General features: G+C 53.5%; 2 protein-coding genes across 2 annotated transcripts; one reads left to right on the top strand and one right to left on the bottom strand.

The window, feature by feature from the left end:
• Positions 1-1,833: 1,833 nt before the first annotated feature.
• On the top strand, positions 1,834-4,323 carry MYLPF (myosin light chain, phosphorylatable, fast skeletal muscle). Its single transcript, XM_032327882.1, has 7 exons — positions 1,834-1,941; positions 2,573-2,668; positions 2,909-2,984; positions 3,182-3,286; positions 3,393-3,471; positions 3,995-4,043; positions 4,134-4,323. Exons 1-7 carry the CDS (start codon positions 1,939-1,941, stop codon positions 4,236-4,238), a joined length of 513 nt encoding a protein of 170 aa, XP_032183773.1. The 5' UTR covers positions 1,834-1,938; the 3' UTR covers positions 4,239-4,323.
• A 188-nt stretch (positions 4,324-4,511) lies between these two features.
• Positions 4,512-8,750, bottom strand: SEPTIN1 (septin 1). The gene is made up of 11 exons (XM_032327851.1): positions 8,543-8,750; positions 8,277-8,367; positions 8,078-8,164; positions 7,693-7,816; positions 7,252-7,386; positions 7,039-7,156; positions 6,082-6,183; positions 5,848-5,947; positions 5,465-5,630; positions 5,159-5,249; positions 4,512-5,054 (listed from the first exon to the last, which is right to left on the bottom strand). The coding sequence occupies exons 1-11, from the start codon at positions 8,543-8,545 to the stop codon at positions 4,968-4,970; spliced, it is 1,104 nt and encodes a 367-aa protein (XP_032183742.1). The 5' UTR covers positions 8,546-8,750; the 3' UTR covers positions 4,512-4,967.
• Between the last annotated feature and the right edge of the window lie 4,516 nt (positions 8,751-13,266).

Raw genomic sequence — 13,266 nt, 5'->3', positions numbered from 1 at the left:
CCCTTTCCATTTGACCCAAGCTACCTGAGCACTTCCTCCCTTCCCCTCTTTGGAGCTTATCTCCCCTCGCAGAACCCAGGATTAAGTGGGCTCCTCCCTGGGCCTAGACCCCCATGGTAACCATATAAGGTGAGACAGCTGTCGATTGACGCAGGGAGGAGCCAGTGTAGGAGGCCAAGGGCAGCTGCTAAGTTTAGGGTGGCTCCTTCTCTTTTCTTAGAGGCAACAGGTGGCTGAGCCCCAGTGCCCAGAAAAGAAAATGTCTTAGAGACATCGGCATGAGCCTGGAGGAGGGCAAAGGGAGGAGGCACCTTCCTCAGGACACTGGGTCCTAGAGGGAGCAAGAGAAGGAGGAGATGGGTGTACTTGCCAACCTTGGCCTCCTGGGGTTTCCTCAGCCACTATTTCCGTGGGAGAGGGTACCTCAAAGTCACACAGTCAGCCGAGGTGGTTCTTGCCCAGAAGGGAGAGAAAGGAACCACTGGCCATCCCAGTCACCTGGGAGGAGGTGACCAACTAGTGTCCCTCTTGGTGCTTTGACCTCCTCCTCTGAGTTCCAAATTTCACAATAGGATCCAAGGAAATGATTATAGATGCATGTTAGATTGTGTTCTCCTGTTTCAAACTTTTCCAAGGTTGCCAAGGTCTCAGTCCTCAGCCCTCTCAGTCTCCAGCTTACACCCTCTGCTCCAGTCCCAACACCGTTCTGGCGACCTGATTTTTCACTCCTCTAGGGCTTTGTCCATCTGTGTCTCCGCTTAGGCCTGCCCTTCCACTTTGACCTGACTCACTTCTCCTGGCCTTCATGAAGTCATCGCCTCCTCCCACACAGGGGCCCTGTACTTCTGTGCTCCTAATCGGCTATTATGTCATTTTCTCCCTTTATCTTGTCTCCACAGCTAGGCTGTACCTGCACCAAGGCAAAGCATAAGTATTAATTGGAATGACTATATTTCATGAAATTGTTTCCAAATAGCGTTCCTAGCCACAAGTTCTGTGGGATGGGGAAAACAGGGCCCCGGGAGCTGAAGCACCAAGCCCGGGATCACAGTGCAGGCTTTCTGCTCCGGGCAGTCTAGCCTCTTTCTCCCAAGTCATTCCATACTTGGCATCTTTTCTCAAAACATCCTCCCTGCCTCCACCAGAGGGGATATAGAAGACCATCTTGATTCTTCAGCTTCCCCAGACAGCTGTCTCCCTTTCACTTCTATCAGCACCCCACACACATACACTTGACTGTGAACTCCCACAATGGGAGTGGGAGCTGTGCTTGCCAAGGGGCACCCATGAAGCACAGGCCAGTGCCTGGCATACTGTAAGTCCTCAGTAATTTTGCTGGCTTTCAATCTGGATAGGGTGCCTGGCTGGCTCAGTTGGTTAGAGCATGCAATTCTTGATTTCTGGGTTGTAAGTTTGAGCCCCACACTGGGTGGAGAGATGACCTAAAAATAAAAATCTTTTTTTAAAAAAATACAAATACATGGAAACAGAAAAATGTTAATTTCAAAACAAGGAGTGTTTTAGACATAAGTAAATAAATAAATAAATATGGACCCATCCCACTCAGGGGTACAGGGGCCTGTTCGATCTTTCTCCCAGTACTGTACCTCACTTTGGTTCCTCTCTGAACTCTGGCACATTCGAGCCCCCTTTTGGGAAAGAGAACATCCTTTCCTGCCCAGGTCCTAGGGAGACATGTATCCCGAGACCCACTCCCTCCTCCCTTCCTGGGCTCCAGCTGCTGCCGGCCCTCCAAGAAAGGAGAGGCCCTGAGCTGGGCTATTTTGGTAACTGGGGTGGGCACCCACAAGGCTAAGGTTACCCTGGTATGTTGAGGGCTCCCTGGGGCAGGACTATATAACCCCAGAGGGACAGGCACAGGCTGACTCTGCTCCTTTCCAGCCAGAGCCACAGCCTTGCCCCCAGGAGACTGAAGACATGGTAAGAATCCCCCAGCCCCTACCCGGATCCCTCTGACTTCAAGGCAGCCTCACTTTTTAAAAGAAAGTAGCCAATTCCCAGTCCAGTAAGAGGAAACAGATGAATCCTCTCTTTCTTGGCAATGTTAATGAGGAGCATACAGAACCATGGTCTAAATCTGCTTAAGTCTGCCAAGGATCATATGCCCAGACTCTCCACACACAGGAGACCCATCCCTCTCAATGCATGCTCCATAGCTTCCTGCACCCCCCCTTCCTAAAACCCTCTGGGATCAGTCAGGCAAGGATTCCAACTCCCATTTTATTAATGACAGAGCAGAGATTCAGACAGGCTGAGTGAGTAGATCAGGGTCACACAGCGAGTCTGGGACTCAGAGGAGGCAAGCTCAGGGCACTGAGAAGGGGATTTGTTGAGTCCCAGTTGTTGGGAAGGATGGAGGATACGAATGTGGGGTTGCACCAAAGCATGTCCCCTCAGCAAAGAGGTCATAAGGTGGGGAAAGCCTAAAGCCAGAAGCGTTGCTTTTAAAAAATGACTCAACTCAAAGAACCCTGAATCTAATCCATTGCCTCCAAAGAGGAGGAGGCATTAGCTCATGGACCCCTTTGCCCACTCCTCACCCCCACCCCAGGCACCCAAGAAGGCCAAGAGAAGGGCAGTGGCAGAAGGCGGAAGCTCCAATGTCTTCTCCATGTTTGACCAGACTCAGATCCAGGAGTTCAAGGAGGTGAGTAAGGGGAGAAGGGAGACTGAAGACTGACCCCCTGCCGCCCCTCCCCCCAATACTGCCTCCCCGGAATGTGCACCTGTTTGGGGGGAGGGGAAGGGCTTAGAACTCCTTGCTCCCCTCCGCATTTGGCATGCAAGGGAACAGCTGGCTGGGGACCAGAATCTGATCTGCCTGGGGTAAAGATGCTGAAGCCTGGCCACGGGGCACCTAACCTCTCCTTGCCCCTGCCTTCCACAGGCCTTCACGGTAATCGACCAGAACCGGGATGGCATTATCGACAAGGAGGATCTGCGGGACACCTTCGCGGCCATGGGTGAGCCCCTTATCCCACCTGTAAAGATTCAAGGCTTCCGAGTACCAGGAATTCAGAAGCCTTGGGTTTCAGCCCTGCTGGCTCCACGCTGGGCCTCAGTCCACCCAGGCGAAAAATGGGTGGGATGATCTGAATTTATGGGAAGGATCAACCCTTGGCCATGGGACCCCACTCCAGCTTGCCCCACCCTGCTCCAGGGCGCCTCAATGTGAAGAATGAGGAGCTAGATGCCATGATGAAGGAAGCCAGTGGTCCCATCAACTTCACCGTCTTCCTGACCATGTTTGGAGAGAAGCTCAAAGGTGAATGAGGTGTCCAGGGTCTGAGCCCCCCGCTGCCTCTCCCAGGACCTTTCAGGGACAGACCCTTCAGCCACTCTTCAGCTTCATGTGCCTTCTGATCCTCCAGGTGCCGACCCTGAGGACGTGATCACTGGCGCCTTCAAGGTCCTGGACCCTGAGGGGAAGGGCACCATCAAGAAGCAGTTGTAAGTGACCCCTCCAGCTTCTCTGGCACACAAAGCCTCCTTAAATTCTTTTTTTTTTTTTTAAGTTTTTGTTTGTTTGTTTTAGATGTTATTTGTTTGAGAGCGAGCGAGCATGGGGGGCAGTGGGGATAGGGAGAAAGGGAGAAGCATGCTCCCTGCTGAGCTGGGCTCCATCCCAGGATCCCAGGATCCCAGGATCATGACTTGGGCCGAAGGCAGCTGCTTAGCAGACTTAACCCAGGTGCCCAAGCCTCCTTAAATTCTTACCAGATGTTAGGTATGATGGAGGGGCTAAGGGAAAAATTAGGACCGTGGAAATGGGCAATAGGATTACATCTTCACAGCACATATAGGAGGGGAAGAGCAAACACTCGGAGGCCAGACTCTTTGGAAGACCAGTGAGGGATCTAGCGTGACTTCGGTTTTCAAGCTGATACTAGGAATGGCAACCAGATGAGGTGGGAGGGAGTGGAAAGGAACCACGAAGCCCAATCTCAACTCCCCATATGTCACCTCTCTCCAGCCTGGAGGAATTGCTTACCACGCAGTGTGATCGCTTCTCCCAGGAAGAGGTGAGCAGGGGAGGGGGCCCGGGGGAAGCAGAGGGAAGGGGGAGGGCAGCAGACAGAACCCGTCGGAGTCGCCCCTACGTCTTTCCCCAGATCAGGAACATGTGGGCAGCCTTCCCCCCCGACGTGGGAGGCAACGTAGACTACAAGAACATCTGCTACGTCATCACGCATGGTGACGCCAAGGACCAGGAGTAGGGGGCCCTGTTAGGCCTCCGCTGGCCAATGCCTTGCAGCCACCCGATCCCGACTCTAATAAAACTAAACTGGTCTCTGTTTCTTAGCGGTGGCGCCTTCAGTGAGTTTGTGGGCGGGGGGCTCCGGGGGGACAGCGGGGCTGAAATACCGCCCGGCAGGAAGCCAGCGCCCAACGAGTGAATGATTCGTGGCCCAGAGGTCTGGGTGGGGCGGCTCCGTTCCACCCGCTACACCCGCCACTTACTCCCGCTGGGAAAGGAAGACTCGCGTGGCCTCAGGGAAACTGCTTTTATTTTTTATTATTTAAGATCTACCGATTTATTAGAGAAAGCGCGCGAGCAAGGCGGGGGGGGCGGTGCAGAGGGAGGGAGAGAGAGAGAAAATATCTAGCAGACTCCCCGCTGAACAGGGAGCCCAGGGCCGCTAGATCCCGGACCCCGAGGTCGTGACCTGAGCCGAAATTAAGGGTCCCACACTGGACAGCCTGAGCCACCCCATCCCTGAAATTGCTTTACTGAAGTCACAGCTTGATTGAAAAGCGGCGGGGAGGGGCCAGGGGCGGGGCTGGGGCTGGGGCGGGGCCAAAGGCGGGGCTACAGACTGGGGACGGGGCACGTCCGTCCGCCCGCGAGCCGCCTGCCGGGGCGGGCCTCTCGGGCTGGGGCTCCAGGATTGGTCAGGAGACCGGCTGAAGGCGGAGCCGAGGTAAAGCGGGGCGGGGCGGGGTCCTCAGAGAGCGTCCGACTGCTCTCCCGGAGTCTGGCTCTGCTGCATCTGGGCCTGCATCTTCTCCAGCATCTCTTGCATGCGGCGCAGCTGTACGGGGGCAAGATGGTGGGCGTGGGGTCGGGGAGGCCAGAGAGGGACTTCGAAGAGGACTTGGGGCCTTGGGGGAAGGGGGAAGAGAGATCCTTGCTCACCTCTTCGTCTTTCTCGCGGATCAACTTCTCGGTGTCTGCCAGAGGCAGCATGGGCAGCGGGATCTCTGTGGCGCTCTGGCGGGAGAGCTTACTAGGGGCCGGGGGGGAAGGGACAGGGAATCAAGGGCGGGACACTCCGCTGTGGGTCGCAGGAGCGGGGCGGGGCGTGGGGCGAGGTTGGGGTCTAGGAGGCGTAAGCAAAGTGGGCGGGGAAGGATTCTGGAGAGTGGTCTGGGGGGTGAAGGCCGGTCCGGGACTGTGAGGGCCGGAACTTGGGAGCCCCTGGGACTCAGGTCGGGCTCTCACCTACGACTGGCCCGATCACGAGCCCCAGGCCGGGCCAGGCTCTGCAGGCAGCGGGCCCGGTAGCCCTCGTAGAGCAGATCGTGGGTCACCTCCTTCAGGTCCTGCAGGTGGGTCTGCACCAGCATCCGTCGCAGGTTCAGGAAGTCGCAGTGATGTGGGTTCTCCACTGCGGGGCGGACCGGCGAGCGTCAGGGAGCTTTGAGTCCAGCCCTACTGGCCGGGTCGGGTCTGCCCGAGTCCTGCCCCCGCCCTAGGTGAGGGTTTGAAGTCCGAGGACCCCTCTTTTGGCTCTTAGGACTCCCGACTTCATGTGTTGGGTGCGGTTGACTCAGAGGCGTTCTGGGCTCCCTGTTGGCCTCACAAGTCGCGCCCACCATACTCACCCTCCACGGTACCCCAGGAGTAGCGACGTCCCCTCACCGGACGGGTCCCGCCGTCTCTCACAACCTCACAGGAACCAACCACTGCGAAAGGGATGCTTTCCTGGAAGGCAGGAGTCAGGGATCACCGTTGGAACACGCCACCCCCCCACACACCCCGCGGAAACTTCACTGTCAGCCTCCACCTCCACATCCGCCTCCCTCGCTTCTTTGAGCCTTCCTCCTCTGCCTCTGCACCTTCATTTCTGCATCCTGCCTCTTGAAGTCTTCATCCTCATCAGACTCACAATCAGGGAACTGGTAGATGTTGATTTCCTCCTCTTTCAGCTGGTCCCGGATCTAGAAGCAGACATGCACAGACGGTGAGAAACAGAGGCGGTGAGCTGCAGACATTGCTTGGCGGGACCCAGTGAGACACAGGTTCCCGGTGGTCAGAGACAGAGAGGAAGACATGAAAGAGATGGTAACATACAGGATGCCCCAAACCAGAATCTCAGAGGGGTGCCTGGCAGGGTCAGTCAGTAGAGCATGTGACTCTTGATCTCAGGGTTCTGAGTTTGAGCCCCACATTGGGTGTAGAGATGACTTAAAATCTTGGGGCGCTTGGTTGGCTCAGTGGGTTAAGCATCCAGCTTGCTTTCAGCTCACGCCTTCATCTCAGGTTCGTGAGTTCAAGCTCCGTGTTGGGCTCCACGCTCGGCGTGGAGCCTACTTAAAAAAATAAATAAAAATAAGAAATAATCTTAAAAATAAATCTCAGACAATGAGAGAGATATAGATGGTGAAAAAGAGACAAAGACACCCTAACAGGGATGACTGAGGCCTGGAAAGATTGTAAGATGAGGGAGACACCAAAGGCCCTGGGCAGAGAGGCCTAAGCAGAAAGAGTGGGAGGGGCCTCTGAAGTCACAAGGCGCGTCATTCTCCCAGGGCTAGAGGGATGTCAGGAGTCATTAAGTCTTTGCTGCCACCCTCAAGTAGGCCTTAGCCAAGTATCCAGTCTGGGGATTGTATTCGGGCCTCCAGGGACACTGCTCCTTCAGCCTTCCTTGGAAACTTTCTCCCACAGTGTAGCTTGACCTGTTAGGCTTCCCAAAGGCAATCCCAAGATCAAAGAAGTCAAAGCCGAGCTCAGATGTGATAATGACTTCTGGCTTCACATGGGGCAAAGCAACCAGAGGTCACCAGACATACCTTCTGCTTGAGGGCCTTGGTTTCCTTCGGCATCAGGGCATCTGCTTTGCCAATGACCGGGATGATGTTGACCTTTTCGTGCACTGCCCGGAGGAAGGCCACGTCTAGGGGCCGGAGCCTGCATGGAGATATCGGTCAGGGCTCAGCCTTAGGCCACAGAAACCCTCCCTGCCCCTCCCCAAATACCCCCACCCCCCAGGGTGTCCCCCAGACCCTCGGCCAAAGGGGGAGATGAAGTAGAGGCAGCAGTGAACACGGGAATCCTGAATGTTCTTCCGGTTCAGGCCGCTCTCATCCCTCAGATACTGCTCGAATTGCTCCTCGATGTAGCGCACCACAGGCTGCCAGCTGGGGTGTGGGGCGAGGGAGTCCAGTCAGAGAAGAGCGGCTGCAGGGCCAGGAAGGGGCAAGGCCAGCCAGGACTATGGGGGTAGGCACTAGTGTCTTGGGCTCCAACCAAAGACATCGGAGAGGTCAGCAGGGTGTAGGCCGATGTGGGATGCACGGGCACTCCGGGCCACGTGGCCCCCAGCGGCAGCCCCCGCCTTCTGGGAAGGGCAAGGGCAGAGCGGACCAGCCCTGGAGCTGAGCGCTCGTCTTCACAGAGCAGCCACATCAGGCAGCTTGGTCCCCGCTCCTTCCCCTGCTCCTCACCAGTCTGAGCAATCCACGGAGTCCCCAAAGCCAGGTGTGTCCACCACCGTCAGCTTCACCTTAATACCCCCCTCCTCGATCTCCACAGCCCGGCGCTCAATGGTCAGCGTTTGTGTCAAGCGAGCTGTGGGGATGGGGAGAGGCCAGGGGGCCGGGTAAGGGTCCGAGCCGGGACTGATGTCCCTTCTCAGAATCACAGTTTTTAGATCTTCCTGAAAAATTTGTGAAAATCACAAATTTTCATTTTTCCCTTCTCAGAACCACCCATTTTTCAGGGGAGTCTCAGAGAAAAGCAACGAGCTGCCCAAGTCCCCAGAAGGTCAGGGGAAGAGCCAAATGGGGGTGGGAGAGACAGAGTCCCTGGGGGGGGACAGGAGGGTCTTACCACTGGCCTCTGGCAGTTGCCGGTCCTCGTAGAGATTGGTGAGAAACAGGCTGTTGATGAGGGTGGATTTTCCCAGGCCTGACTCCCCTGTAGACAAGACAGACCCTCCCACCTGGTCAGGGGAGGGGACAGCCCGGGTCTCTGGAGGAAGCCCACTCCCAGGCCCCACCACTGGTCCCCCGTCCAAAACCCATCAGACCTGCTACCATGAGTGTGAAGTCAAAACCCTTCTTGACGGACTTGCGGTGCAGCTGGTTGGGGAGGGCTGCGAACCCCACATACTCCTTGTCCTGTTGGTGGGAGGGCACACAGAATGAGGCTGCTGGGAGCGGCAGGCAGGGCCCGCAGGATAACCTGCCCTTGCGGGAGAGAAGTCGGTCTACTGTGGCTTGACCTGAGCCTGGCTACTTTGGGGGTTGGGGGCTGAGGGCAGAGATGCCTGTATTCTGGGGCAGGAGGACTCACCATGACCCTGCTGGCTGTCGCTGCACCTGTTGTCTCTCCCCACTTCCTCTGGTGGGGCAGGAAGTTGAGTGTGGCAAATGAGGGGGCGGGCAGTGTAGGAAGCCGAGATGCTCAAACGGGTGGGGAAAGCCAAGACCAAGAATACCTGGAGTTCTCACTTCCTGGATCCCTTTGGCTACCCCCCCCCCATGGGAGGCTTCGGCACCTCAGTTCTCTGCACACCCTTATTCCGAGCCCCTACTGTAGCCCCATCACCTTGGTGGGAGGGAGGGGTGTTGGCAGAGAGGAAGGAAGCAGATTGGTGTCTCTAACAAGTGAGTTGAAGGCTTGGACTGGGATGGTTAAAAAAAAAAGTTCCCAGGGTCTAAGTGGACCAAAAGTCATAATAGGATTAGAGATGGAAGGGCCATCAATTTTCTTTACTAGCTCGGGCAACTGATTCTTTTTCTTTTTTTCATGCAATTGATTTTTTTTTTTAAAGATTTTATTTATTCCTTTGGGGAAAGAGAGAGCACTCTACATGTGAACAGGGGAGGAAGGGACAGGAGAGGGGCAGAGGGAGAGGAGCAGACCCCCAGCTAAGCAGGGAGCTCACCTTGGGGCTTGATCCCAGGACCTTGAGGTCATGACATAAGCTAAAGGCAGACACTTAAGCACTGAGCCCTCAGACACCCCTTTGTGCAACTGATTCTTTTTTTTTTTTTAATATTTTATTTATTTATTTGACACAGAGAGAGAGATCACAAGTAGGCAGAGAGAGAGAGAGAGGGAAGCAGGCTCCCCGCTGAGCAGAGAGCTCGATGTGGGACTCGATCCCAGGACCCTGAGATCATGACCTGAGCTGAAGGCAGCGGCTTAACCCACTGAGCCACCCAGGTGTCCCTTTTTTAAGGTTTTTAAATTATTTATTTGACAGAGAGAGAGAGAGATCACAAGTAGGCAGAGAGGCAGGCAGAGAGTTGGGGGGAAGCAGGCTCCCCGCTGAGCAGAGAGCCCAATATGGGGCTCGATCCCAGGACCCTGAGACCATGACCTGAGCTGAAGGCAGAGGCTTAATGCACTGAGCCACGCAGGCACCCCTGTGCAACCGATTCTTCAAAGGACTTCAAGTCTTTGGACACCACTGCCAGAGACACTTTCCATTAGAATCCTGGCCAAGGCATTCCCCTAATGTAGCTCCTTCAGGGCCTTCCAGTAATTTCAGAATTAACTCTGAGTTCTGGCCTGGCAGCCAGAGCTTTCCACATCTGACCTCATCAACCGTCCCTCACTCCTCCTTGGAGAGCGCCCACCTCCTTCACTCTGTCCACACTGAGCTTTTCCTTCTGCTCTTCCAGATCTTTCAAGGGTTTGGTTCCAAGATCTCTTTTTGCTCCTCTAGGAAATCTTGCCCAGTTATGCCAGGAACAGTTGTTTTCCCTCCTCCGAACTCTCTAACACCTTCCACAGACCTCTCCCCAGTGCTGGCATTTGTTCATCTGGCTATCTTTTCTGCTGGCTGAGCTTTCTGAGGTCATGGACCATGTCCTCTCTTCATTTCTACATCCTCAGGGTCTTGCCCTGGGCCTACCACAAAGCAGGTGTGGGGAAGTAATGTCCTAGTTGAATGTGTGCATGAAGTAATGAGTGAATGCAGTTGGTCATGGCCCAAGGCTAGCAGAACATGTAAAAGGAGCCATGCTTTGGAGGCAGAAAGCTCTGCAAACCTCAGTTCTCCCACTTATTATGGGACCTTGGGTGAGTCACTGCCTCTCTAAACTCCATTTTTCTCCTGGTAAAATGAAATACACACATTTCCACCTGGTTTTCAGGACTCCCGAGTAGTTTTGAATGCCATGAGCTTTGGAGTCCAATCAGCTGTATACATGAGCCTCTTATGAACTGTAGGCTTTAACCTTTATGAACTGAGTCACCTCTCTGAACCTCTAAGGCTAGTCTCCTCCTAGGGCCTCGAAGGCCTGGCTTGAGCTGGATCGTGTCTGCTGCTCCAACCTCATTTCTTTCTTCACTCCTTGTGGTTCTACTTATTATTTTCCTGTTACCCACTGTTGTGGGCTCAATTATGTGTCTCCCCCGATGCCCCAGTCCCAAATTCATATGCTGGAGCTCTAACCCTCAATGTGACTTGGAAAGAGGGCCTTTAAGAAGATAATTGAGGGGGCACCTGGGTGGGTCAGTTGTTAAGCCTCTGCCTTCAGCTCTGGTCATGATCTCAGGGTCCTGGAATCGAGTCCTGCATCTGGCTCCCTGCTCAACGGGAAGCCTGCTTCTCTCTCTCCCACTCCCCCTGCTTGTGTTCCCTCTCGCGTGTTCTCTGTCAAATAAATAAATAAATAAAATCTAAAAAAGAAGAAGAAGAAGGTAATTGAGGTTAAATGAAGTTGTAGGGACCCCTGATCCCATAGGTCTGGTGTCCTTATAAGAAGAGACACCTGTGATCTCTGCATAGGTGCAGACGAAAGGCCACATGACCACATAAAGCCACTGTGAGGAGGAGCTCCCACAGAATGCTAGTTACTGCGAGCATGACTTGAGCGGAGGGCTATGACAGTGTCACCATCCCAAACCTAGTGGCTGCTCCATGCTGAGGATCCAAACAGGGACTCAGAGTTTTGGCCCTCTGGGGAGACGGAGACAGCCACCCGTAAGTGCCACAGAGCACGGGTGCTAAAAATGTCGTGCAACAAGGAGATAAAGAGAGGACTTGGAGAAGCCAAGGGAAGGGATAATTATAACCCTCCTCACTGCACCGCAGCCCTTCCTCCTGTATTTCTTATCAAGCTGAGCAGGCCTAAGGTCTTAATTAAAACACGGAGCTCCTCCCCTCTGGGGGACACAAGACCCTTGACCAGCACTGGTTTAGACTGTGCAGGTGGGGGCACTTAGATGAAGACTTTTTTTCCCCGTAAATATGTCCCTATAAATGTATTTTCTCGTATGGTTTTCTTTCTTCCTTTCTTTATTTAAAGAGCTTATTTAGGGGTGCCTGGGTGGCTCAGTGGGTTAAAGCCTCTGCCTTCGGCTCAGGTCATGATCCCAGGGTCCTGGGATCGAGCCCCTCATCGGGCTCTCTGCTCTGTGGGGAGCCTGCTTCCTCCTCTCTCTATCTCTGCCTGCCTCTCTGCCTACTTGTGATCTCTGTCAAATAAATAAATAAAATATTTTTAAAAAATAAAATAAAGAGCTTATTTATTTATTTGACAGAGAGACACAGCGAGAGACGGAACACAAGCAATGGGAGCGGGAGAGGGAGAAGCAGACTCCCCGGGGAGCAGGGAGCCCAACGCGGGGCTCCATTCCAGGACCCCAGGATCATCACCCGAGCCAAAGCATAACCAACTGAACCACCCAGGTGCCCCATTGTTAATTTATTTTTAAAGAGATTTCATTTACAAGGGTGCCTGGGTGGCTCAGTCAAGTATCTGCCTTTGGCTCAGGTTATGATCCCTGGATCCAGCTGGGACAGAGCTGCTTCCATGATTTGGCTATTGTAGATAACGCTGCTATGAAAGTCAGGGTGCATGTATCCCTTTGAACTAATGTTGTTGTATTCTTTGGGTAAATCCCTGGTAATGCGATTGCTGGGTTGTAGGGTAGCTCTATTTTTAACCTCTTGAGGAACCTCCATACTGTTTTCCACAGGGGTGGTACCAGTTTGCCTTCCCACCAACAGTACACGAGGGTTCCCTCTTCTCTGCATCCTCGTCAAGCACTGTTTCTTGTACAGTTGATTTCAGCCACTCTGACAGGTGTGAGGGGAAACCTCGTTGTAGTTTGTTTGTTTGTTTGTTTTATATTTTATTTGTTTATTTATTTGACAGACAGCGATCACAAGTAGGAAGAGAGAGAAAGGGGGAAGCAGGCTCCCTGCTGAGCAGAGAGCCTGATCAAGCCCTGGGGCTCGATCCCAGGGCCCTGGGATCATGGACCCTAGATCCCAGGGTCCTGAGATCATGACCTGCGCTAAAGGCAGAGGCTTTAATCCACTGAGCCATCCAGGCACCCTTCATTGTAGTTTAGATTTGCATTTCCCTGATGATCAGGGATGTTGAGCATCTTTTCATGTATCTGTTGGTCACCTGCATTATCATTTCTATAGGTGTTGGTACTTGGATTGACTCCGGTTTTACTCAGTTGACGAACAATGCTGGCCTGGGTTGGTCATGTTTGTGGAGCCATCATTGTGTATTTGTCCAGTGGTTTCCTTAGGCCTTTCTGTAAGAGGAATTAGAGTCAAAGGAAGTCACGTATTTGAGGCGTTTGTGCCTGTTAACAAATTGCCCTACAGAAAAGGCTCTTGGGGGCGCCTGGGTGGCTCACTGGGTTAAAGCCTCTGCCTTAGGCTCAGGTCATGATCCCAGGGTCCTGAGATCAAGCCCCGAGTCAGGCTCTCTGCTGAGCAGGGAGCCTGTTTCCTCCTCTCTCTCTGCCTGCCTGTCTGCCTACTTGCGATCTCTGTCTGTCAAATAAATATTTAAAAATCTTTAAAAAAAGAAAAAAAAAGGCTCTTGGCTTGTAGAGATAACATGAATTACAGGGGGCACAATATTCCATTTACACACTTACTACTCCAGTGAATTATGTCCATTCATTCCTGCAGTAAATTTTGGGGCCTGTTCAGAGAAAAATCCTACCTTGAGAGTCCTATGGAGGAATATATAGTAGATAGACATCTTCGCATTTAATCATCTGGATTAGTTCTTTTTCATCTTGCCACCAACCTT

Source organism: Mustela erminea, chromosome 20, assembly GCF_009829155.1.
Source record: "Mustela erminea isolate mMusErm1 chromosome 20, mMusErm1.Pri, whole genome shotgun sequence".
Taxonomy (NCBI): domain Eukaryota; kingdom Metazoa; phylum Chordata; class Mammalia; order Carnivora; family Mustelidae; genus Mustela; species Mustela erminea.
Note: the sequence above shows the minus strand (reverse complement) of the source record. Positions and strands in the feature narration are given on the sequence as shown.